This window comes from Camelus bactrianus, chromosome 5 (genome assembly GCF_048773025.1).
Source record: "Camelus bactrianus isolate YW-2024 breed Bactrian camel chromosome 5, ASM4877302v1, whole genome shotgun sequence".
Classification (NCBI taxonomy): domain Eukaryota; kingdom Metazoa; phylum Chordata; class Mammalia; order Artiodactyla; family Camelidae; genus Camelus; species Camelus bactrianus.
Genome location: NC_133543.1, coordinates 72,847,960 through 72,875,165, shown reverse-complemented (window position 1 = coordinate 72,875,165; position 27,206 = coordinate 72,847,960). Strand labels below are relative to the sequence as shown.

General features: G+C 37.2%; 1 protein-coding gene across 8 annotated transcripts in view; it reads left to right on the top strand.

Moving 5' to 3' along the window:
• The window catches only part of PIKFYVE (phosphoinositide kinase, FYVE-type zinc finger containing), a 73,228-nt gene continuing 46,022 nt past the window's right edge, over nt 1-27,206 (top strand). For 4 of the 8 annotated variants that reach the window (XM_074364093.1, XM_074364092.1, XM_045520485.2 and 1 more), the window contains exons 1-11: nt 1-164; nt 3,669-3,849; nt 5,258-5,407; nt 5,674-5,709; nt 8,641-8,759; nt 9,447-9,618; nt 15,353-15,560; nt 17,414-17,503; nt 23,612-23,750; nt 25,057-25,214; nt 26,391-26,502. In XM_074364093.1, coding sequence (XP_074220194.1) covers nt 3,678-3,849; nt 5,258-5,407; nt 5,674-5,709; nt 8,641-8,759; nt 9,447-9,618; nt 15,353-15,560; nt 17,414-17,503; nt 23,612-23,750; nt 25,057-25,214; nt 26,391-26,502 — 1,356 coding nt within the window. In that variant the 5' untranslated portion in view covers nt 1-164; nt 3,669-3,677. The remainder of the gene's footprint in view (nt 165-3,668; nt 3,850-5,257; nt 5,408-5,673; nt 5,710-8,640; nt 8,760-9,446; nt 9,619-15,352; nt 15,561-17,413; nt 17,504-23,611; nt 23,751-25,056; nt 25,215-26,390; nt 26,503-27,206) is intronic. The other 4 variants (XM_010960084.3, XM_074364091.1, XM_045520490.2 and 1 more) reach the window with 2 other exon arrangements.

Genomic DNA, 27,206 nt, shown 5'->3' with positions numbered 1-27,206 from the left:
GCGAGAGGCCGCAGCAACCATGTAAGCAGCCTTGCTTCCTGCCGCAACCGCCGGCGTCCAGGCTACCGCGGCGCCGCGCTCCCGAGCCCCATTGCTGCGCCTGAACCGGGCGAAGCGGAGGCTGGGGTGGAGGGTGGGCCGGCGGGGCCGGGCAGGAGGCGCAGGTAAGGAAGGCGGTCTGGCGCGCGGCCCCGCTGGGGCTGAGGGCCGGGAAGGCGGCCAGTTTGGGAAGCTCCGGGGCCGGAGCGGAGGGGAAGTCTGAAGTGAAGGCGAGAGCTGGGGCTTCTCCACCGCGGCTGAGGCCGGGCTGCGGCCGAGGGTGGGCAAGGAAGGGCAGAGAGCCTGGGCCCGCAGTCAGTCGGCCCCCCTGATTCTCCGGCTGCCCCTTGCCTGGCTAGTGGGGAAGGGAGCCGGGTGGGGCTGTTCTTGAAGAGATTTCCTTGGAAACATTTGAAGTTCCCTCGCCCCTCTCTTGTCCCGTGTACTTGAGTTTATTTCAGAGGTGCAGAGTCCAGTTGTCCTCCCGCTGATGGATAAGCTCTGAGCCTGTGTTTCGAAGGTGCATCCGTAGACAGGACGAGAAAGTTTCTCATGTACAGAAACGACACCAGTAGTAGGGTTTCAGATGTATACATACCTCCTTCAGTGCTTGCCTTTCCTCCTTGTAGGTTTAACATTTGTACCTGTGTTTCACAGGCTCTTGAGGAAGGAGACTTGATTTCCCAGTTTGTATTTTCTTCTTGTTTAGAACGTTCCTAACAGGATGAGAATGGAGTATTTTTAGGAATTAGCACTCTTCTGTTCAACATAGAAATTACAAGTAAGACATTAAAGAAATACGAGAAATGCTGGAATTCTGTGTGAGTCAAGTTATTGTTTATCTGATGAGTGCATTTATTAAATTATCCTGTCCAGATTCAGCGCATCCTCTTGTAAAATTACTCCTATGTTGACAGCAGAAGTTGCCTCTTGGTATTTTGTGCTTATTTCTGACTTATTTGAATCTTATTTCTGATTTATTTGAGTCTTGTTTTCTGGCACATCCAAACTCCCACTATCAGAGTTCTTACAAAAGATATTCTTAGTTTCTTTCGGTTGGATTCTAGTTTGTGACAAAGATGGGCAGGTTAAGTTTCTTCTGCAGAGCAAGACTACCGTCCGTGTCCTCCCTTTTTCTTTTTTATGGGGAGAGTAATATGGATCATGTGGTTTTCCTTTAGAAAACCTTGATCTGTTGGTATGTCGATCAAAAATTGAACAAAAACATCTTTGTAGATGGGAACTAACATTTCTAGTATTCAGCTGTCTTGCATTGTTAAATGTTTTTTTGTTTGTTTTTCTATTTCCTTTTTTATTTTAGTGCATCTGTATGTTCATTCATAGCATTGAAATAATTCTCTTCCGACTATAAAAGCATGTTGCAAGTAGACTAAATCACTTTCTTTAGAACATTAGAACCTTGTTGTAAAATCATGGGTTTCAATAATATTCTTAACTATCCAGTCTTCAACAATCCTTATTACAGACGTAAAAATTCTCATTTTTGTGCTCTTGTTATTCTATAGAGTTATAGGTCATGGAGCCATATATAGTGCCTCATGTTGGAAGTAAGGCTGGGTAGGAAATCAGAAAACTAGAACTTTGTCCCACATGGGCGATAAATATGTTTTAAATATTAAAAAACAGTACTTAGAAATGACTGAACTGATGCTTGGATTTTTTCATCTGCTAAGATTTTGGTTTGCCTGGTAGAGCAGGCTGATTTTCTAAATTTCATTACCTGATTAGCCTCTTGATAGAGTGCAGTGGGTCTGCATAGACTAGTAGCCTTCAACTGAGAAGAGGCAAAGTGCTGGTAATATGAGAGGGCTTTGAATGAGTCAGTTGATACTTCTAATTACTCCTCAGATAGGAAAGAGTCCTAGTTTTTTATCACAGGCAGTTATTAAGCTGCTGGAGAATAAGAGCTGTAAGGTAGTTTTCTCAGGATTGTGGTATCGTTAATGTTGTTACTAAGATTAACTCTGTGATTGTATTTGTTTCAGAAACTACACTTGGTGTGTGTTTTCATGGTAATTTTTATCCCCACATCTCCAAAGCCTAATGATAGTCTGTAGTGGGTGACCCTGTGGTGTAATGCCAAGACTCTTTAGGAGGGTTGCTAACTCTGCTTCTCATGTTGCTTGTGTCAAAGTGGAATGTAGGCTGTTCTCTGAGGTTTTCAGATTGTTGTTGCCCTCACATTATCCTTTCTCTCCAGTGCCCTCTTCCCCCACCACACCCCGCTTTTATACCTTTTTGAATTTACACTTGATCAATCACCAGCTGGTTTTCCAACCCTTTGTGCTGGAATACGGATTGTCATGACACTTTCAAAGGGGAGTTCTTCTTTCCCTCTTTGCTTCCTCCTCTTTTGTCCCCCTTCCCACCCTTCCCCCCGCCCCTTCCTCTTCTTCTTCCTTTTCTTCCTCCTTTCCTTACCCCCGCCCTCCGTTCCATTAAATGTTGCCAAAGTTCTGTTCGTCAGTGGTTTCATTTTTGCTTTGTTTAATTAATAATTAATTAAATTATTAATCAGGCAACGTCCCGAGTAGTTAGAATTCAGGTAGACCAGAATTGGAAGTCTGAAGAGTTACAAAACTAATTTTGCTCTAAAGAATAATTCTGGGGTAAAACTTGACATCCATTTATGGCTCTACCACCGACTAGCTGTGTGACCCTCGAGGAACTTGTTTTCGGTTCAGTGTACGTTGGTTGCCTCAAAGGTAAAAATGTAGTAATAAGGCCAGCTCTGTATCTTCCAGGATTTTGTAAAAATGAAATGAGATGGCCGATAGGACTTTGAAAGTGAAAAGCATTTTATGAGTGTAATGTCCTCTTTGTAAAGTGTAAATTAGATTATAAACTGCAGCATTTTAATGATGAGTTTATAAATAGTTCATGGTTCTTCTCTTTTATTTGAAGTATTCGATATGGCAGGAAATAGCTTTTCTGTAACCTTCATCTGGTGATGTGGTTCACTTTACTGCTTTGGTTGAATTATGATTTTGGGTTATTACCAAAAAAGCCCTTTTTAAGATCTTTATTGTAGTGCCTATACAAGTTTAGGCTTAAAAAGAGGAAAACCAGGTGCCTGTGCCTAGGAGACAAGGTGATGGGGAACAGCTTGTTGATCTGGATACTTCTCAGAGGTGATGAAGCATAACCTGAGGTAGTTTTGAGGCTGAACAGAAATGTCACTAAGGGATGACGATTTCATTTCCTTTTTGTGGAAATTTATATAATTTTTTTATAAAGGAAAAGACAGAAATAAGCAGAATAAAACTTTGAGGAATTTGTATGCTTGTGTAAAAAAAATCTTTTAAATTCTTTTTACCTGCTAATATTTGTACCTTACCTCCAAATTTTTGATAATTTTGGTATTTTCTATAATTTGAATGGTAATGTTGAAAATTAAATTGATTACATACAATCCTGGTTTTAGATGATTGAGGCTCTTCCTTTTCAAATCTTAATTTGAAATATGTACTAACCTAGTTTTATTTAGTCTTTGGTTTTCATCTGTCCGAATTTTTGAAGTCAGATGTCTAGATATTTGGATGCTATTTGCAATCAACTGTTGGGCTTCCTGAGGAACTTACATCTTTTGTTTATTTCTTTTGTTTTAGACTCATGAAATGGCCACAGATGATAAGACTTCCCCAACATTGGACTCTGCTAGTGATTTGCCTCGATCTCCTACTAGTCCTTCTCATCTCACACACTTTAAACCTTTGACTCCTGATCAGGACGAGCCTCCTTTTAAATCAGCGTATAGTTCTTTTGTAAATCTCTTTCGATTTAACAAAGGTAAGACTTATTCTTAAAGATCAGAGAACCTACAGTCTTGATTCTCTGAAATTCTCTTGTTCAACTTTCATGCTGTGTCTTTGCAAGAAAGTGAAATATTAACAAGGAGGCAGCTTTAATCATAGGTCACTGGGGTTAACTACATAAGAAGAGAAATACAAAAATTTTTTATATTATTGGCAACTGAAGATCTGAATTGAAAACTAAATGTTGAAAGGAGGTCTCTTTTTAAAGAGAAGTTAGCATTTTTTTTCCCTTAATATATTTCAGTTTTCTTAAGTTCATAGAATAGACTTTACTCTTTTAAGGGTTAATAGCCAAAAGATTTTAATTATAGCAGTGAATCTAAAGAACCAGCACATGGGAGGAAAGATTCTTATTTTTCAAAAATTGAAAGGTGTCAGCAAGGCCTTGTTGGCTTAAACCCATTAGGTTAAGGTGTACATTTAATGACACCAAATGAAAAGGTATTTTAAAAATGAGCTCTTTTTAAGTGACATATTTTTTACTCATTGGAAGAATTAAAAAAAAATATGGTCTACATCTTTTGCTTTATATTTGGCTGTGTTGTTTGAAATGTGTTAGAAAGTAATCCCTCTAGTTGTAAGGGATTTGGGAGTTAATAGTTTAATTAACTCAGTAGAAATTTTAATGATATCAACTGACTTATTAGCAGTCACGTTTAAAGCTCTATAAAACCTCCATTACACCATTTTGAAGACAATGATCTTTAAAAAAAACAAAAAACCCTCAAGAATCTTACTTTTTAGAATAGGTTTAGATTTGTGGAAAAATTGGGAAAATAATACAAGGAGTTCTCATATACCCCTACACTCAGGCTCCCCGGTTAATTAACACCTTACATTGATATAGTACATTTATTACAGTTAATGAACCATTATTGATGTATTATTACCAACTTAAGTATGCATTATTTTCATAGCTTTTCAGTGTCTACGTAATGTCCTTTTTTTGTTCCAGAATCCCACCTAGGTTACCATATTCAATTGAACCATAATATGACAGTAATCTTTTTATTTAGCAAATGTTTATTGAGCACCTGCTCTTCACTGGGCACTGTTTAAATAGCACAAGGGGTATGTCTATCCCATCAATAAAACAGAACAACAACAACAACATATCTCTGCCTTCATGTGATGCTTGCATTGTTTCCTTTAATATTTCTAATGAAAAGTAAAACAAACTGAAGGTCACATATCCCAAAGATGTAATTATTGGCCTGTAATTTTGCCACCTTCTTTGAATTAAAAAACAAAACAAAACGTAATTTTTATTTAGGTGCAGAATACAAGTATACACTCTTTCCTTAAAATCTCATCTATTTCCTTCTCTTTGCTGAACTCTGAGTCTCAATTTTCCGATAATTCCAAGCTTTCCTTTGCCACAGAGAGAGCAGAAGGGGGCCAGGGAGAGCAGCAGTCTCTGAGTGGAGGTTGGACCAGCCCTCAGCTGCCTTCGAGGACACAATCTGTGAGATCACCCACACCTTATAAAAAACAGCTTAATGAGGAGCTCCAGCGGCGATCTTCAGTGTTAGGTAGGGCAGTGTTCTTCTTTCATTTCTCTCTGTGTGTTAGATTTTCCCACAGTCACTGTGTTTCCCAGGTTGTTTATTGACTTAACTTTTTTGCTGTTTAGAATAGTCAGTCACTCTTCAGAATTAATGAGACTGTTACCTTGATAGTGAAAGAATTTGCTGATACCTAAGAAAGAATTCTTAAACATTTTATTAAACTTTAATTTAGGCAAGGCAGAGATAGATCTCGTGACTGTTTTTTGATTAATTACTTGCTTGGGTTTCAGCAGAGAACAGTTTGCAGCAGCCCCAGGAGAACGCAGGTTAGTTTCAACTTTGTGACTGAATGCTGCATCTGTTCTTGGGGTGGCCAGTGTAATGTGATGTGCATGCCTCTGGCTGCGGAAGTCTCTCAGCTCCATTAGTGGGCTGCCACTTGCTCTTGGCCTTCTGTCCTTGTTGGGGTGCAAACTGTCAGTGTGGCTGGATAAGCTGAGCTCCTCTCGCCTGTTTGTTCTCCATCCTGGTCTGCTACGCGGTCATCTTCATTTTCATGCCGTTCTGTTGAGCACAGGCTGAGATCAGTGCCTGAATCGAGAAACTAGATAAAGGGAGTTGTTTTATGTCTTATTTCTGTTAGATTATTAAACTCAGTGCAATCATTTGCCCAACTCAGGGTGACAGGAGAAAGGCTGTGAGAGAGAGCATAATCGAGGGGGAGGTGTGTAGCCTTGGAAATCAGGTGTCCCTGAACGTCAGATCCTGTCTTCTCTGGCCAGTTTTCCCCATGAGATCTTTGGGTGAAAGATAGGCAGGCGCAGGTAACAGTGGTTCGCAGAAGGATACTTCATTGCTTGTTGAGACTTGGCTCAGAACCCTCTTCTGGTGGGTCAGAGGAGGAGCAGAAACCGACCAGAAGAGTTTCTCCCTGAGGACTGGAGTAGAGCTGGCACTCTGCAGGTTCAGGGCATAGGGCCTCAGCCTGGGTTATGTCGGCCATTTGAAAGGAAGAACCAGAAGGTGGGAAGAGGGAGATGAAGAAAGTGAGCTCTTTACTCCAAATGGATGGAAGAGAGAGACCATTCCCACGTTAACCTTTTAACCTTAAACTCTTCTTTTCTCTTGAACCTGACCTGTGGTAACACTCCTATTTTTGTTAAGGGAGCTCTTTTGACTAAATCCTGTGCTGAACGAAGCATAGGATTTCTTCATTTGTAAAATTGAGGAGTTGGACTAGAATATAATCTTTTAGAAGTTACAGACTGACAGCCTACCAGTCCTTGCCTTGGTGTTTTGATAAACTTGAACTTAAATATCACTAGGTGGAGTTTGTATGTCTAGTTTGCTGCAGTCCCCACCTTTCCTTATTGTCTTTATAAGTCCACGTGATTCTTTGATTGTTTGATTCTACCTTAGCTGCTCTAGGCATTTAAAAAAAAATTTTTTTAACTTTTTTATTGAGTTATAGTCAGTTTACAATGTTGTGTCAATTTCCAGTGTAGAGCAGTTTTTCAGTTATACGTGAACATACATATATTCATTGTCACATTCCTTTTCACTGTGAGCTACTGCTCTAGGCATTTGAGCTTCACAAGCCTGGGTCTGTTTGATCGGTCCAGTTCTAGTTTTCTAGTTTTCCTACTCAAAAGCTGTGATTTCACTATTTACTAGCTCTGTGACATTAGAAAGTCATCTAATTTTGTAATATTTATTTTATAATAGCAGCAACTAAGATGATTTGCTTGAAGGCAGAGTACTTGACAGATTTTCTCTTAGTCTCTTTCATCTTCATCCATGATCTGTGATCTGTGATTCTGCTGGCTCTAGGAACAGTCTTGCTCCTTCTTTTTCAATGGACAGTGCTATTTCTACTCGCTTATATTCCAAAGTGGCTAAGCGCAAGGGGCTTCACAGTTAATTGTTGTCCATGCATGGAAACACAGCCTTACTGTTGTAACAGCTTTATCTGCCTCCTTTTCAATTCATAAATCATGGAGAGTTGGTTTATCATGGAGACTCAAGAACAATTTGGTCTTCTAATACCTATACATTTTTGTTCTAGAAACACATCTGATGTGTCTGCTGGAATTAAGATATTATTTATAGAAAGATAAAGTTTTCAAAGTTTCCTAACATAGGTACAGTTTATATGATTATTTCCATGATTAATATCTTGGAAAGTTCTTTGTCAGTTTAGATTTAGATACCAACCTTTCATTTCTTAGTAATCCTTTCTTTCCCACCTGACCAAAGTAAAGAATACCTTAAGCAAACCTAGCAAATAAATGAGTTTGGGGAAGATTTAGGGTGGGGTATTTTCCAGCTTGCTTTGCCATAGGTTGTTAGGTTAATGAGTTTAAGCTGATAGGGATGTTCATCCTTTTTGTTGAGCCACCTCTACTTCATCCTTAGGTTTAATAACTGCTGGAGCCAGGAATAGGTAGAAACTGTAGTTGTAATCTTGCTCTAACAATAAGGAAGTAATATATGACAGCTTTGTGTGCACACCACATTCTGGAATGTAGGCTTGTCTTACTAGTGACAGGACTGGCTCCAGTATAGCTATCTCAAGAGCAAGTGATCCTTTCCAGCTTAAAGCTGCAGGGATGCGGAGGTGGCAGGGAAGGGCAGAATTGGAGTTCTAGCAGTTCTTTGGTGAAGAGAAACCTGCTTGGACATTGATGAAGGGAAGTCTGTGGATAACTTACAAGTCATCCAGGATGCTCTGAAGTCTGTCAGATTCTGTGGGGACTGGCCATTCAATTCCTTTCTGATGACCTACTCCGTAAGCCTTTGGGTTTCTGGTCTACAGACTGAACTGAACTGTTCAGCCCTGTTGCTGACCTGTTTAAGTGTAGAGACTAGGCTAGGATAACTCACTGGGATTGCTTTCCCTTCTGCTAAATCTCTAGCAGCTATTTATTATGTCTTGAGACCAAAGAACCCAAGAAGTCATTAATGAATTTTGGACCACGTTAAGTGATGTTCCCATCCCGGTCTCAAAATCATCGGTGGTCTCAGACAGTGCTTGTCTCAGGTAGCCTTTATTTTCTTGTGAAGCAGTGTTTTACATGGTAATAAACACTTTCACTAGCCTTTTACTCTTAACAAGACTAGTTTTACCTCTCAGTCCATATCACTGGCTGGGAGAACATAAGTATATACTAAAATAAGAGGCACTTTGCATCAATAGTACGGACTATTAAGGTTTTTTGTTTTTGTTTTTTTTTTTTTTTTTGGTAAATCTGACTTAGACGCCAGAAGGAAAGCAGAACCTGCCTTTGGAGGTCATGACCCTCGTACAGCTGTTCAGCTCCGAAGCCTCAGTACAGTATTAAAACGCCTCAAGGAAATCATGGAGGGGAAGAGCCAGGTACTGTCTAAAGGCTTTAGGAGATTGCTTATAATGTAGGCATCATGCTGTACTCAGGAGAGTGGTATGATGCCACTTGAAAGAAAGGTCAGTTAATACTAACTCCAGCTGTGAACACCATATTTTTACACATAAATTCTTAACTTTAATTTATCAATTTTTTTTTCCTTTTATGGGTTGTGCTTTTTGTGTTTAAGAAGTGTTTTTCTAGCCCAGGGGCAGTAACTATTCTCCCATGGTTTCTTTAGGAAGGTTTATTATTTGTGTGAAGTATAGGCAGTCAGGATTCATTTTTTTCTTGTGGATGTCCAATTTGACCCAGCACCATTTTTTTTAAAGACCACCCTTCACTGATTGTGTTATAGTCTTGTCATAAGTCCATATGTATATGTGAGGGTGTGCCTGGGTGCCCTTCCACAGCTCCATTTTTTTCTATCATTGTACTAATACTCTGTCTAGAACTTTGTAGCTTTAGAATAAGTCTTAATGGCTGATACTACAAGTCCTTCATCTTATTCTTCAAAATCGTCTTGATCATTTTGGCCCTTTGCATTCTCATATTAATTTTAGAAACAGCTTGTTAATTTCTGCAAAAGAAACCTTCTAGGATTTTGATTAGCATCGCATTTGCATTGCATCTAAATAATCAATATTTTCAAGAAGCCTCACATTTTTTTCTTGTTACAGGATAGTGACCTGAAGCAATACTGGATGCCAGATAGCCAGTGTAAAGAGTGCTATGACTGTAATGAGAAATTTACCACTTTTAGGCGCAGACATCACTGCCGACTGTGTGGGCAGATTTTTTGCAGTCGTTGCTGCAATCAAGAAATCCCTGGAAAATTTATGGGTTATACAGGTAAATGCATTTATTGACAGTTTTACAGTTTTCAAAGGTGATTGTAAAATAATTATAACACAGGATCCATATTAAGTCATTTTTTATTTTGGAGTTTACATGTGAGACACATGAGGGGATGTAAACCTGAGGGAGACACGGCTTTGCTTTTCAGGACCTTTAGTCGAATAATAAAGCAGATACGGATGCTCATAAATAAGAAGAGTAAAAGACAGTGTATCACAAATGTGAGCAAACAGCCATGGGATGGTTAACTTTTATTTACTAGACAGGGTGGGTAGAGTAGATCATTGCTTTACATTACTGTGAGAGTTTTTATTTTACAAAACACAGATATTCCTTAGGTTATATGACACGCTGCTTTAGCAAATTGCATTTACTCATATTCTTCCCTAAATTTTAGTAATGTAGAAATTTAAAATTATTTTTTGAAGCAGAAAAAACTAAACCATGGTGTATGGATTTATACAGTGATTAGGGAGTGGAAGGTTGACAGAGATACCAAAAAGAGAACACCCTTAGCATCTCTCTCCTGTTATTTTTATCATACAGATCTTTCTTTTGGCCTTATTCACTTTTTTCCTCCCTAAACTGCTTCAGACCCAAATTATCTTCCATGCAGCTTATGGCTACAGCCTTTAAAAGATTTTTTTTTTACTTTTAGTTTTTCCGTACTTGTAACTCATTTTTCATACTTTAATCAATATCCTATAAAATGCTTATTTGATCATGTCAAGATATTCCCCTGTCTAAAACCCTCTCAGAGCTCCCATTACCATTAGGATTTAACCCTGTCTTGTTAATATGGTTGGTGTATTGGTTCCTTAGGGCTTTCCTAACAAAATACCACAAACTGAGTGGCTTACAACAAACAGAAATTTGTTGTCTCACAATTCTGGAGGCCAGAACTACCATAATAGCCCTCACCCCACAGGTCAGGGAACAATTATAGGTAGTCTGCCATTTGCTGAGTATGTCTATTCCAGTTATATATTCTAGGACTAGGGGATAACCACAAATGGATGCAGGGACCCACTGAACTCCCTGTAAGATGGACCTTTGCTGAAACTCCACCGATTGCCTCACCTCTATAAGCCCCTGCCCTGAGTGGTAAACCACAGTAATGTTTTAGGCCTCTTTGAATTGGTGTTAGTTCCGAGCCAAAGTCCAGTAATCCCCGCAAGTTTGACTATTACCTTTTTCTCAAAGCACAGTCACCCTGGTAAAAGGCTGTAGTCCCTTGGGGAGGCTAGTAGGAAGATTAGCAGTGCACGTTTTTTGGCAGTGTGGTGGGGTTCTTCCTCAGGGTGACCCAGCCTCCCTTCATTCAGGGAATTCTCGGTCTGTAAATGGCTGAAGTCTGAGAATTGGCTGAGGGGTAATGACTCTTTTTTGATTCAAGCTAGACTTCTGTTCACTTGATCTACAACTCTTTTTCTTATACAAATCGTGTAAGAATTTAGTAGACTACCCATTTACTTTTTTTTCCAATTTTTAAAATTTATTTATTGAAGTATAGTCAGTTTACAATGTTGTGTCAGTTTCTGGTGTACAGCATAATGCTTCAGTCATACATATACATACATATATTTCTTTTCATATTCTTTTTCATTATAGGTTATTATAAGCTATTGAAAATAATTACCTGTGCTATACAGTATAAACTTGTTGTTTATTTTATATTATAGTAGTTATTATCCGCAAATCTTGAACTCCCAGTCTATCCTTTCCCACTCCCTTTTCCCCCCTGGTAACCATAAGTTTGTTTTCTATGTCTTACTTTTAGGAACACTGTAATCAGTGCCATAGATCTTTATTATGTCACTATTCTAATTACACTTTTAACTGCTATCTGTTATGGTGACATGCACACCTTGTTTTTGGTGATTAAATGCCGCCACTTTGCCCCTGTCACCCTGGGGTCCAGTGGTCCCCATTGCACTTAGGTTTCCCAGTTCAGTGCCAGCAGTTCCCTCTATGATTTCTGACCTGCAAGGAAGAGTGACCTCTACAAGGATGCAGGGGCTTCCTTCATAGATTTTTTTTTTTCTTGTAGTCTTTTTTTTTTTTTAGAAAGTATTTCAATCATTACTTCATACATTTATTTATTTATTTTTTATTGAAGTATAGTTAGTTTACAGTGTTGTGTCAATTTCTGGTGTACAGCATAATAGTTTAGTCATACATGAATATATATATATTTGTTTTCATATTCTTTTTCATTATAGGTTATTACAAGATATTGAATATAGTTCCCTGTGGTATACAGTGTATTTCTTATAGCGTTGGTGAAAGGTATGTCTGGTGGATTTCCCTGGGGCGAGTGAGCAGATCTTACTTGGTAAATCTGCTCTTAACATTACAGTCTCCCTGTGCCTTTGGATCCCTTCTTTTATAGCATTCCAGGATGATTCTGCCATTGCACTTTCATTTAGGGTTGGCCAACCAGATTAACCAGACTGATTAACCAGACTGGTAGAGACCCTTTTAACACCTTGAGCTGCAACATCCAGAATCTCTGCTTAATGGGCCTATGTCAATAAATTCAGTTTGATCCAATTTTATATTCTTTCCATTGTTATCCTATACCCTTGATATCCATTCCCACACATATTCCCTGGGTTTCTGTTTGAGTTGGGAAAAAAATGTAGTTCTTCTGAAGTGTAGTGTATCTGTCTACTCATGGGTCTCACTTTATAACTCACGTTTCAGGGTCTGCTGGGACTTGAGTCTTGTTATAGGCCTAGAAGCAGAGGATAGTGGAATGGGTCCTGAGGGAAATAAGCAGTGTCTTCTTGCAAGGCAGCTAACTCATGGGAGGCCGTTGTGAATTTCTCAGGCAAAGAAGGGTTAATCTCAGACAGAGTGGAAAGGCTACTTCTAACTCGCAAAGAAGACTAAGCAGAAATTGGGAGTTCAGTGTTCTCGGCTTCATTGGGATCTTCCCAGATATCCCCATTCCAGTTTTCAGGATCTCATTCCTTTATAAACAGTTTCCCTACTTCAGTAGCAGACATATTGCAAGGTTAAGTGATACAGCATGTGTTGTGATTCACTCACTTGCAGGATGAGACTCTTGGTTTGATTTTCAGCAATCTTAGTTCTGCAGCTATATTTGGTTTCTTTCAGGGAAGACACAGAAACTCAGGTACATTGTACAATTCTTAATCTGAGAATCTGAATTCCTGAGGTCATTCTTTTCTCTGTTCATTGCAGTTAAGAGCAGTTAATCTCATTACACCCATTAGTGTGACAAAAAATGTCCTAAGATATGACAGACATGGTCGCCCAGATCTTTGCCTCTGCAAGTATTTGATTAGGAGTATCCGTAGGTGATATTTTATGTTATTCTGTGGCCACATCACACCGTGGACTGTCAGCATTCTCTTTACTACTAGGAATAGAGCCCTCATTACTTTTAATCAGAGAACCAGTTCCAGAAACTGAAGAACCAATTTAGAAAACTCATCCTTCAAGTTTTGTTACTCTAGAACTGCTCTTGGGTGCTTGCTTCGGCAGCACATACACTAGAACTACTCTTGGTACCAAAATTTATCTTAAGTCAGGGTTCTCCAGAGAAACAGAACTAATAGGATATTTACATCCCCAATACATGCGCACAGATGTTTATATATAAAAAGAAGTTTGTTTTGAGGAATTGGTTCAAATGATTATTGGAGCCAGCAAGTCTGAATTCTTAGGAGGCTGGAAACTCAGGCAGGATTTCTATCTTGAAGACTGGAATTGGAATTCTTTTTTTCCTCCTGGTATCCTCAGTGTTTGACCTTAAGGCCATCAAATGACTGGTTGAGGCCCACCCACATTATGGAGGTTAATCTAACTAACGTCAGCAGATTGTAAATGTTAACCATATCTTAAAAGAAAAAAAAAGTTTGCAGCAACAACTAGACTACAACTAGACATTGTTGGACCAAACAATGACTCAGCCAAGTTGACACATGAAATTAATCACTGCACATGGGGTAATAGATTTTGGACACAATTGTACATCGTGGCCTGGAATAAATACCTAGACTGCATGGGCATTTGAAAGGGGTCAATTCATGTTGAGCTATTATTGGTGGTAGTAGCAGTGGTATCTCTGCATCTGTCATGCAACTTTTTAATTAAATGTGTCTGTGGTCTCCAGTGGACTGAGTTCTTTGATAGCAGGGTGGCATCCCATCAACCTTTTAACTCCATCACTTAATATAGGCATGTGCTTAGTAGGCCCTTGCTGGTGAAGATTCTTCATGAAGTAGAAACTGGTCAAGCTTGGCTCCCTTTATTGATCTGATAATTTTCGTTCTAATAGCTGACTGGTTGAGGGAGACTTCCTTTACAGTGCAAGAACGAGTTTTTGTTGTGTCAACTTAAAGACCTATTTGCGAATAGTAATTTCATCTCCTTACTGAATTCTGTTTTGGTCAGCTGGTACTTTGGCCTAGTGCTCTCGTTTATCCTGGACTGGGTAATTTTTTTCAATTTTTTTTGTTGTTCCTGATTGAAGTGGAAATGTTTTTCTTTAGATTCATCTGTTGAATCATAGTGTTAGAAATGAGTAACATAACATAAGTGATAATTTAATTTTGCTTAAAGTACATGCATAATTTAATAAAACTGAGTACTACATGATAGTTGTCTTAAAATGAAAAATGAAAGACCCTTTATTATACTTGGTAGTAATTGTGGTAAAAAACACAGTACGGTTGACTTTTAGAAGTCTTTTGCTCCATGTCACTTAAGTTTTCTAATGTTAATGATAAAAAGGATTAAGGTAGAATTGTTAAGTAATGTGTTACTAATAAAATTTACTTATCACCTCCTTTTTTAGTACACTAAAATGTCACAGAATCACATAAAAATTGTTAGAGACAAACAGGATGGTAATGAAAACTTATATTTGGACTACATCCTGAAAAAAAAGTACAGCATTTAAAGTTATTAAATAACCTTTTTGTTTGTCCTCCCAAGAATGTTTCAGTTCCATCTAAACTTTCATTATAAGAATTTCCTTTATCATTTCCCCCTCATATTTCAAGTTGTGTATAAGACAATTTTGTTTATTTTTAAAACTATGCCCCCTCGTGGAGGCCGCTCTTCATAACTTCACAGAGAGAACTAAATAACTTTTTTCCTCCTTGCTTGTTACCTGGGGAAAATGTGTTTCTATTTGTGGTTTATGTACTCAATTAAAAAAAATTTTTTTTTTCTTAAACCTACTGTTTCTGATAGATCTGTTACTTCACTTTTAGAACCTTGAGAAATATTCTTTTAAGCAGAATTTTCTAGTGCATTAAGTCAAATTTTTTAACTTGCTATAAATATTTCAGATATTTCTTCTGTATAACACAGGGAACTCTATTCAATATCTTGTAATAACCTTTAATGAAAAAGAATATGAAAATGAATATATATATGTATATGTATGACTGGGGCATTGTGCTGTGCACCAGAAATTGGCAAATTGTAACTGACTGTACTTCAATTAAAAAAATATATATATTTCAGATATTTTGGATACCTGGATGAATTGATCATAATAATGATTTTAAAAATATATCAGAGCTAACAAAGTTACTTCACTTTTAAAAAATGTCTTTTTTGGTACTCTGTGCTTGAAGACATTTCCCTGTTACTAGGTAAACTATTAATCCAAAGGTTTAATGTATTCTGTTAAGTAATATATTAATTATCTTTTGCTTAATTTCCTTTTTTTTTTTTTCCCTCCTAGGGGACCTCCGAGCTTGTACATACTGTAGGAAAATAGCCTTAAGTTATGCTCATTCCACGGACAGTAATTCCATTGGCGAAGACTTGAATGCCCTTTCAGATTCTGCTTCCTCTGTCTCTGTACTTGATCCGAGTGAACCCCGAACACCTGTAGGGAGTAGAAAAGCCAGCCGCAACATATTTTTAGAGGATGATTTTGCCTGGCAAAGGTACTGTCACTTAAATAGAAATTTATTTGTATTTGATAAATACTGAGAGTCTTATGACCTATGAGTGCTTTAACATTTAACTTCTTTGAATTGTTTCTTGCGAATAAACCATTTTCTTCTTTTTTCTCAGCTTGCCTCAGAAAGGATCACAGAAAATGTTTATGGATAGTGATAATATTGACTAATTAGAATGTTAGCTCCACAAGAGGAGAGACTTTATGTCTGTCTTGTTCATTGTTCTATGCCTGGCACCAAGAACAGTGTACGGCATATATATGGTCTTGATTATGTTTATTGAATAAGCAACAGAAGTGATTCAAATTAATAATTTCTAAAGTAGGCTTCTTTGAGAAGGATTCTCAGTCCTCAGAGGAGGCTTAAAATTTGTACTCATGATATTTGTAAATGAAATGAAGGTTTCAATGTAAATGAAATTAGTTTTTTTTTCCTTCCTAAGGGACATTTCATGTTTTTTCATATGTCTAAATATGCTATGTTGTCTGGTAGTAGAAGATGTTACTAACTCTTTCTTGGAAGTGACTTGGAATTGTTTGAATTAGAATCCTAGGTTCATCAGTTTCTGATTTTTTTTTTTTTTCTATAGCTAAATAGTTTTCTCATGTGTGGTATGAAATCTGGCCATGTCAAAGTGCTTGAAGTTTTAACTAGCATCTTACTGATAAGTTATTTTCTGATAATCCTTAATGGAGTGAGGAATTAGTATGTAACCAATGATTTTAGACAAAAGTAAAAAATGAATTATAGCTACATTCAACATGTATGAATCTCAGGTATATAATGTGGAGGAGAAAAGGAAGTCACATATATGTCCATATTTATAGAAAGTTCAGAAATGTACAAAATGAATGCACTCTCTTGGGATTTATACTTGGTTAACTGAAAGAAAAGGAAGAGAATGATAAGTATAAAATTTACAACAGTGGTTTCATTGAGAGCAGGGAAGGGAGTGGGATTGGGTGGGAGGAACACAAGCACTTTAAAGTTGGTGGTAATGCTTTTTTTTCCTTAAATTGCTCGATGGATACACTGGTGTTTGTGGCATCATGATTCTTTATAGTTTATGTATATTTTATGAATTTTAAAGATTGATTCTACATTTAGTGAACAACAAAAAAACAAGTAGAGGGATTGTTCAATTCTTAGTTTAGTAAGCAGTGCCATGTGAATGCCTGGCCCTGTTGTGTGAGCCTAGAATTGGCAAGTGTGACTTAATAAAATAAACCATATTTGAAAGCTTTCTGGGAGATGCAGGATAAATGTCAAAGGCAGAATAATTTTTAGGTTCTATGCTAATTGTTTAATGTTCGTTCTCTTCTAGCCATCATATCCCTGTGGTAGGAACTACTTTCCCTTTTTGACAGATGTGGATGCTGAAGTTCAGACAGATTAAGTAATGTGCCCAAGGTCACACAGCTAGTAAGAGGTAGAGCCTGCCCCTGGACCTGCCTTTGTCTGACTCTGCAGTGCTTTTCCAGTTAGTTATGGGGACTGAGAGTAAAACACTTGAGCTCAGTATTTCCGCCTCTAGGCACTGCAGTCTTGTGTATGTGATGTGAGAAGGAGCTCTGTAAGTCACTCATCTGGCCAATTTGATTATTTTATTGGCACTCCATATACTTAATAAACTCTCCGTGATCAGTCCTTCAGTGTTTGATATACTTAAGACGAAAACCATCCTGGTTCCACCTCAATTAAAGGGAGACAACAAAAATGACCTGTAAGCTCATTTTTGTAGGGAAAAACAGTCTTTTGAATGTTAAAGCACTGCATTGAAATTGGATTTGCCTGTAACGCTCTTAAATTGTCTCAGTATTTTCCTGTTTTCCTTACAGTTTGATTCATCCAGACTCCTCAAATACTGCTCTTTCAACGAGACTTGTATCTGTTCAAGAAGACGCTGGGAAGTCTCCTGCTCGAAATAGGTAAACTGCCAAATGAAAACACTGTATTCTGCATCTGATTTTTCTTCTTTTTATAGTAATGAGAAAAACAAACCTAAAAAGAATGGGATTGATTGTTATACACTTTCTTAGTTTTGAAAGCTGAATTAAACTATCATTTCCTTTTTGCTCGTCAGTTGCCACTTGCATTCTCTCAGTGGTCCCTTCCCATTGTTCTCTACTGGCTTCAGATCTCAGAACCCTCACCTCACTTTCTTTCTGGCTTGGCAGGGGGCTTCACTTTCTAATGCATAGCAAAGAGGGGAGAGAACTGAAGGGGACTTCCCCAACTCTGAGCACCACTTACCAACTTGATTACACTTGGAGCTCATCCTTTTTCTCTTCTCCACCCCTGGTTCTCCATTTGTGTTCTGGTTCTCATCCCTTACTGTTTTTTATTAGTTATCCTATTAGTGTTCCTTATCTTCCACTTCTCTCTGCTGACTCCTTACCGTCTGCATTTGAACAGACTTAGGTCTTGCTTATTAAAAACAAACAAACAAATAAACAAAAACCCCTCCTTTGTATCTTCCCTCTAGTTCTCTGTATTTTCAGTTTATTTTCTTCTTTGCCAAATGCCTTGAAATAGTGGCCTATAATTGTTCTGTACCTGCACACTTCTCTTCAACCTGCTAGAATATTGCTAACATCCATACCTCCCACTGAGTATGCTTTCATTATTAGAAAATGAATGAGTAAGTGGTTATAAACCTGAAGAACTAGACTCTGACTCACCATGGTTTAGCATACTTTCAGTTTATTCTTTCAACAATTAATAAGTACCTACAAACTAGGGACTTGTCATACAGCAGAAGTTCAGACAGACAAAAATTTAAAGCACAAAAAAGCATGAGGAGTAGGAGAGGAGACTGGAATTTTAAATAGTGTGGTCGGTGAAGAGCTCATGGGGAAGGTGACGTTTGGACAAAGACTTGAGGATGTGAGGGAGTAAGCCATGTGGACATTTCGTAGGAGAATGTACCACACAAACAGTGAATAGCTAATTCCTGAGTGGGAACATGCCTGGCAGGGAGTAGCAATGAGTCCTGCGTACCAGGAGTAGAACTTTCTTACAGTTCATTGTGAGGGCTTGTTGCGTACTCAGTGAGATGGGAAGCTGTTGGAGAGTTTCACTTTTTATATTTATTTTGAAAACATTTTATATTTGCAGCAAAGTTGCAAAAAAAGGGATAAAATAAATTTTCATGTGTACTTCATTAAGATCACTAAGTTACATTTTGTACATTTGCTTTGTTATTGTATATAATACTGTATTTTTGTTTGTTTCCTGGACTATTTGAGAGTAAGTGCAGACATTATCGTCCTTTACTTTTCTTAAAAAAGATTAATAAACTTCATTTTGTAGAGCAGTTTTAGATTCACAGCAGAATTGACCGTTAAGTACAGAGAGTTCCTTCCCATACACCTCGTGTCCTCCCTAGCCTCCCCCACTATAAACCTCCCACACTGGAGAGGGATGTTGTTACAATTGATGAACCTGCAGTGACACATCTTTACCACCCCAAATGTATAGTTTATGTTAGGATTCACTCTTGATGTACGTTCTGTGGGTTTGAACATGTGTACTGACGTGTATTCACCATTGTAGTAAAGTGCAGAATAGTTTCACTGTGTTAAAGATCCTCTGTGCTCTGCTTATTGTTTCCTCCCTCCTCTGAACCCATGGCACTGGTCTTTTTATTATCTTCATAGTTTTTCCTTTTCCAGAGTGTTACATAGTTGGAATCATATGGAATATAGTCTTTCCAGATGGGTTTCTTTCACTTAGTAATATGCATTTAATTTCTTCTGTGCCTTTCTATGGCTTGATAGGTCATTTCTATTTAGCACTGAATAATATTCCATTGTCTGGAAGTACTGTAGTTTATTTTTCCACTCACCTACTGAGGGACATCTTGGTTGCTTCCAAGTGTTTGCAGTTATGAATAAAGCTACTGTAAACAACCATGTGCAAGTTTTTGTGTGGGTATATTTTCCATTTATTTGGGTAAATACCAAGGAGTGTGATCACTGGATCCTATGGTTAAGAGTATGTTTAGTTTTGTAAGAAACTGCCAAACTGTCTTCCAAAATGGCCATAGCATTTTGTATTCCTATCAGCAATGAATGGGAGATCTGTTGTTTCACATCCTTGCTGGTATTTGGTGTTATCTATATTCTGAATTTTGGCCATTCTGATAGATCTATAATGGTATCTCATTGTTTTAACTTGCGATTTCCTAATGGCTTGTTATGTTGAACATCTTTTCATTTGCTTTCTAGCCATCTGTATACCTTCTTTGGTGAGGTGTCTGTCTAGGTCTTTGGCCCATTTTTTAACTGAGTTGTTTTCTTATTGTTGAGTTTTGAGAGTTCTTTTTATATTTATTTTGGATAATCATCCTTTATCGAATGAGTCTTTTGCAAATATTTTCTTTCAGTCTGTGGAAGACGTCTTACGCACAGCGTAAGTTTTTTATTTTAATGAAGTCCAGCTTATCAATTTTTTCTTTCATGGATGGTGCTTTGGTATTGTAGCTAAAAAGTCATCTCCATAACTAAGATCATCTAAATTTTCTCCAATGTTATTTTCTGGGAGTCTTATAGTTTTACATTTTACTTTTAGGTCTGTTATTCATTTTGAGTTCATTTTTGTGAAAAGTACAAGGTCTGTGTCTAGATTAATTTTTGTGTGTGTGGATGTTCAGTTATTCCAGCACCATTTGTTGAAAAGACTTTTTGCTCCATTGCATTTCCTATGTTCCTTCATCAAAGATTAGTGATTATATTTGTGTGGATCTGTTTCTGGGCTTTCTGTTTTATTCCACTGATCTATTTGTCTGTTCTTTCACCAATACCACATTGTCTTGGTTACTGTAGCTTTATGGTAAGTCTTAAAGTTGGATGATTGTGTTAGTCCTCTGACATTGTTCTTCTCTTTCAACAGTATTCTGGCTATTCTGGGTCTTTTGCCTCAACACATAAAACTTTAGAATCAGTTTGTCAATATCCACAGAATAACTTGCTAGGATTTTGAATAAGATTGTACTGGATCCATAGATCAAGTTGAGAAGAACTGACATCTTGATGATATTGAGTCTTCCTATTCATGAACAATGACTATTTCTCCATTTATTTAGTTCTTTGATATCTTTCATCCACATTTTGTAGTTATCCTCATTCAGATCTTACACCTATTTTGTTTGAGGTAGTATTTCATATTTGGGGGTGCTAATGTAAATAGGAATTTGTTTTAATTTGCCTTGTTCATTGCTGGTATATCAGAATGTGATTGACTTTTGTATATTAACCTTGCATCTTGCAACCTTGCTATGTTCTAAGCTTTTTTTTGTTGTTGATTCTTTCAGATTTTTACATAGATGTTCATGTCATCTATGAACAAAAACCATTTTAATTCTTCTTTCCTATTCTGTATTCCTTTTATTTCCTTTTGTCTTACTACTTTAGCTAATGCTTCCAGGATGATTTTAAAAATAAGTTGTAAGAGAGGACATCCTTGCCTGAGCAGTTGAAAGGACAGAGTTGCCACTTGTTGAGATAGGGAAGACTGGGAGGAATATTTTGGTTTTAGACATGTTGAATTTGAGATACCGTCTGGACATCCAGCTGAGATATCAAACCGTTAGATGTATAAATCTAGAGTTCAGGCAAGAGGTACAAGCTGGAGATGTAAACTTGGGTGTTGTTACCATGTGGATGGTATTTGATGCTATGAACCTGTGTGGAGATCATCAAAAGAGTGAGTGGAAATTGAGGAAATAAGGACCGAGGACTAAGACTGAGGAAATGAAGAAGAATCAGAAAAGGAGACTGAGATGGAGAGAGGAAGCCAGGAGAGCATGTTATCTTTTTTTTTTTTTTCAGTTTATTTTTATTTTTTGATTTACAGTGTATTAATTTCTGGTGTATAGCACAATGGTTCAGTTATATACATATATATACACACATACTCTTTTTCAGAGTGTGTTGTCTTAGTAGCCAAATGAAGAAAATAACTCAAGGAAAATGGGTTATCCTGCCATACATCAAATAAGATGAGGAGTAAAAACTGACTATTGGGTTTAACAATAACATTGGTATAGGCAATTTCAATGGGTTGTTTGGGGCTCTGGAGAGAATGGAAGAATAATTAGAGACAGTTTTGCTATAGTGAGGGAGGGAAAAGCAGCAGAGGAATTTGAAATCAAGATAATTTTTAAAAGATGGGACAAATTACTATATCCCTGTTGTCATGTGTACAAATGTAGAGATAACTGTGCTAATTTACAATCTCTCTCTTTCTCTCTTTTGTGGTCTCTCACCTTAATCAGCTTCTTCAACTCTGCTGAAAATGTGGCAGTGGCTTCTTTGTGGGCCGACTTGTCTCTCAGTTTTTGTTTGTTTTTTTCGTTTTTTTGGTGGATTCCACAGTGATAGTTACTTTTTTTTTCCTCCAGTTTTTTAATTTATTTTTAATAGAAGTACTGGGGATTGAACCCTAGACCTCGCTTTGTGATGCTAAGCATATGCTCTACCACTGAGCTGTACTCCACCCCCCATCTTGGTGTGTTTTGAATTAATGCTGAGAGTGATATATGTCTTTAGGAAAGATGTAACTTAGTCAGTGAGTACTGTCTCTAAATAAAATTTTACTTAGCATTCCTTACCACTGCTTATTTAAATATTTGACAACAAAATTGACTAATTTTCTTTTATTCTTGTTGCCGCATATCAGAGTATGTGTAAGGATGGTGCAGTGTTAGAGAAGCAGAATGCGTGGATAATGCACACAGTGGACAGGAGATTATAATTGGTTGAATAGGTCACAGGGGCAACTTTTCACTGCAGGAGTATGCCAAGAAATGATTAATTGGTTATTTAAAAGATCTTGTTTATAGACTATATTTATTTGACATCAAGGTTTCTCAGTAACCATTAAGAATGATTTTTTTTTGCTGAGCCTGTTACAGCAAAAAATTTTTCTATGTAATTTCTTAAGTTATTTTAAAGTATCTATCTTTTTGCTGGAAGAGCATAGTTTTTCAATTGAGGCCTGGTTTTGAATGGCAGTCCTGTTACTTTTTTGGCTGAGTTAGATAAATTTCTTAATTTCTTATTCTTGATTTCTTTATCTGTAGAATGGATCTAGTTGTATCTACTCTGTAGGATGCTGTGAGACCCAATGAGGGAAGATACAACTTAAGAGTGACTTTAACACATTTAGATGCTTCTGCCTTTTATCCTTTATATAAAAGCTAAAATTGGGTTTCATTTTTTCTAGGTAGACGCTAACTAAATTTCCAGCTAAAATTATTTTTTATAAATAAATGCTTGCTTGCTGCTATTGGTAGTCCACTTACAAATCATTTATTTGGTAACTTTGCCAAGAGGCAAAATTAAGGATATTATGTAAGTACTTATATAATGAGAGGAATTAAATTTTCACTAACTTTTTCATTGATCAAATTCAAGGATAATAATCGAGGACAGTATTTTTAATATAGGCCTACTAAGGAAAAGAAAGGAATTCTTTTTGGGGGAATAACATTTTGCTTAGTTGAATTGGAGTTCAAAGTTATTGTTTCCTGTCACTGGAACATTATAGATATCCAATTTAAAAAAAAAATTCTTAGTTCACTGGTTCTGGAAAAACTGTTCGGCCTTAGGCCATAGTTTACTAGCCCTGATCTGCAAGATTATTTCTGCATTTAGACTGTAATACTTTATATTCGTTAATTAAAAAATACAAAAACAAATTTTCAGCATTTTAGAGTTTATATCTACTTCCTTTGAAATATTACTGAGATATGAACTACATCTATAATTTTTTCCTATAATCTTTTCATAATGACTTTGTTTTAAACTTATTTTGAAATAACTTTAGACAGCATGAAGTTGGAAATATAGTGTAGAGAATTTCTGGATACTTTTCTCCCAGCTTCCCCACTGATAGTATCATACATACTCATCATAACTGCTTTTAAAAGTGCCATTAACATTGGCAAGTAAGCATTTACTTGCTTTCACTGTAATTCTGTTTATTGATGAAGAATTTACAACTGTGTTTTCACTTTCTGTTTTTATTTCCAGATCAGCTAGCATTACTAATCTGTCACTGGATCGATCTGGGTCTCCCATGGTACCATCATATGAGACATCCGTCAGTCCCCAGGCTAACCGAACATATGTCAGGACAGAGACCACTGAGGATGAACGCAAAATTCTTCTGGTACCGGTCCAGTATCTTTGACCCATTGCCAGTTTTGAGCAGACAAAATGTTTATCTCATTGATTCCTTTTTTTTAAGGCAAATATAAATGAAATATCCAATTAGCAGATAAATAGAGCAAGTAATTAGCTTAAGTTTTTATTAGAATCATCTGAAATTGGTCAAGCAGTCCACGCTAATATGCTACATTAATATTTTCTTGACCTCTTTCGTCTGGCAAAATCAGAATTCAAGTGCCTACATAATACTAGAGCTTAACTTTTAGTTAGGTCCCAGATTGCTGTTTAAACTTTGGAACATGTTTCGCGTACATGTGGAATGCTTTTCAGACATTTAATATTACATGTTTAAGCGGATAATAATCAGCTGTGTATTGAATTTGTCTCAGTAAAATACTGTGTTTAATCATAAGAGTGACTCAGAGAGATGGAAGATACAGCTTCTGTCCTCCAGCTTACAATTCAAAAAGTAGAAATAAAGTTGATGGGCAGGTCCTTAATAGTAAAAGAAATAATACTTTAATGGTGAAAAATAGAGTGTTGGTAGTGAGGGAGTCAGGAAAGGCCTTAAATTGAAAAGCTTGGACTGGACCTTGAAGGATGGGATGGATTTGGGTGTGCAGTGAAGAAAGAAAATCTTAATTAAGGTGGGGAAAGGTACAGAGGTGAGAATAAGTATGGCATTTTCCATGGACCAAAGTAGGATTTCTTAATTAGGAGAAGCTGAGAGGCATAGTAAGTTTGATTCTGTGGGCAGTGAGAATAGAGTTATTTGGGGCTGCTTGGTAGAAGGTGGTGAATTCAGTCTTTATAAGTTTTAGATTTGAACCTGTAGGTGCTGAAGAGTGTTGAAGTTTTTTTGAACAGGGAGTAATTTTCACTGCTGGCCTTTCTCTTGGAAATTCACCTGGCAGTTGGGGATAGGTGAGAATGGTGAAAATCTGATGGAGTGAAGGCAGAAACAGTTACTTCAGTGTGATTGACTGTTCCTCCCTTGTTCCATCTCTAAGAGGGGTGTGAAATTTTGTGCTTAGATAATCAGGAGACTGATAGTATGTGCCACCAAGTGAAAAAAAAATTATTTGTGACAGTTGTATTTCAAGAGAAAAAACTATGTTTGGAATGAGATGAGTTGAGTTCAAATTGTTCCCCATGCACGTGTCATTTCTATTAAATCATGTAAGTTAGCTATGACAAAGAAATATGAATTGAGTTTCCTTTATGAAACTAGAAATCACAGGAATGAGTTTGACAAGGAATATTGCATCTCTCTCAGGGGTGATTACTTGCTCATAATATGATTTCAGGACAGTGTTCAGTTAAAAGACCTGTGGAAAAAAATCTGCCATCACAGTAGTGGAATGGAGTTTCAGGATCACCGCTACTGGCTGAGAACGCATCCCAACTGCATTGTAGGAAAGGAATTGGTCAACTGGTTAATCCGAAATGGACACATTGCTACAAGGTAATGGGATCTTAAGAATGACTTTTTGATGTTATTCATGAATTTATTTTTAATGATACATCATTGTAGATATAAGAGGAGCAGTGTTTTTTTTTGTGTATGTGTGTGAGTTGGGGCTATTTGTTTTCTGCATTTGGTGTTGGGGGTGCTAATTACTCCATCCTCCTCCCTTCTGGGTTGTAGTCAGTTGAGGGTAGATGCAAGGAGCCGAATGGGGTCACAGTTTACCTTATTTATTAAAAGCAGCAGAGAGCAGTAATTTCTGAAGCACAGAGCTCTCTAGTTAAGCAGGGTAGGGGTGCTAGAGCCTCAGACCATGGTGGGTTCTCCTGCTGCTGCTCCGTAATCTGGACATTCAACCTGTCTTGAGAACTGGGTCCAATAGCCATGCCTGGAGTGTCCTAGCCTGCCTCACAAATCATTTGTGAAAAAGCAACAGACAGGTCCTGTTGCCTTTCAGGATAATGTGTCCCCTAGCTTTTCTACTTGCTTAGATTAGTTCTTCCTCTCTTGGGAGGAAGAAAGTGTGTAGGAAGAGGAGAAACAGCAATAAGGAATGAAGTCCTGGGTTCCAGTTTTGATGGTATCTCTTTTTAACTTTGTGTTCTCAGTCAAGTTATTCAGTCTCTTTGAGACTTGACCTCTTAGCTCTAAAATAAGGAAAATTTATGATCTGGTGAAGAAGCTGTGAGAATGAAATGAAATATTATGGGCTAAGGTACTTTATAAATTGTGAAATGCCATATAAATGCAATGCATCAATAAGTGTCTAGTTTATGTGTATATATAGATAATACATTTTATACCTATATCTGTAATACTTGGTATTGTCATCTTAACAAATACTGTAAGCTTCTTCAAGACAGGAGCCATGCTATTCTCAACATTTTTTTACTCCTCTAGTAAGTACAGGGTATGCATGTGCTGAGTACTTGATTGTGTAAGTAAGATGAGGTTTTGTTGGGACGGCATTATCAGTAGGTACTCCTTTACTATGGTAGCTGGGAAAATCTGTTAATTAGCTTCAAGTCTTTCTTGTTTTATCCCTCACCTATCCAAGGAACATTTGAAATTCCAACTCCTGAGTAGAATGGAAAAAAAAAATTTTGTGTCTCATCTTGTAAAATTATTCTGACTGACTTTTAAAAGTTTTCATTTTTGTTGGTCTTGATTTAGGGCGCAAGCTATAGCAATTGGACAGGCAATGGTCGATGGACGTTGGCTGGATTGTGTCAGTCATCACGATCAGCTCTTCAGGGATGAGTATGCTCTGTACAGACCGCTGCAGGTAGTGTTCGGTGGTACCGCTGATGAGAATATAGCGAGCTTTGTCGCCAAGTCTTCTACATCAGTGGAAATGAAAAGTAGTTGAATTACCCAAAGATACACGTTCTTAACGTGTTTCCCCTGCTGTCTGAGGAGAGTTAAAACGTTTTTACTTGGAAGATAGTAGTGATGAAAAATCCATTGGAAGCAAACACTTTTCATCTGGTGTGGCTTTTCTTAAGCTTGGCTTTATAAAGTATCATTTACCTTCAGTGGTTTTTAGTTTTACTTTGTGTTTTCAGGATTAAGAGGGAATATATTTAATAAAATAATTGAAAAAATTTAATGTCACCATTGCAATTGATTTTAACTCTCTATAGCAGTATTAAATTGTACAGCAATGGTAAAACAATGAATATGCTATTTTTTTTAATTAAGAAAGTGGAAATTAAAGATAGAACTTTTTAAAAAGATACACTTTCACTTTTACTTTATGTTAATTTTGATATAAATAATATTCAGTAATACCTTTTTGAACTAAATTTGGAAAGTCAATGGTTAGAAGACAAATTACACAAAAGTGGTGTTATGTGTTAAAATGTAATAACTGTTTTCCAGGGTGTGTCTTAGCATTGGCACAGGGTTAGGATATATTCTCAGCCATATCCACTCTCAGGACTAAAAGAAGAATCACTGTAAAATCTGTATATTATGTTTTGTTGATAA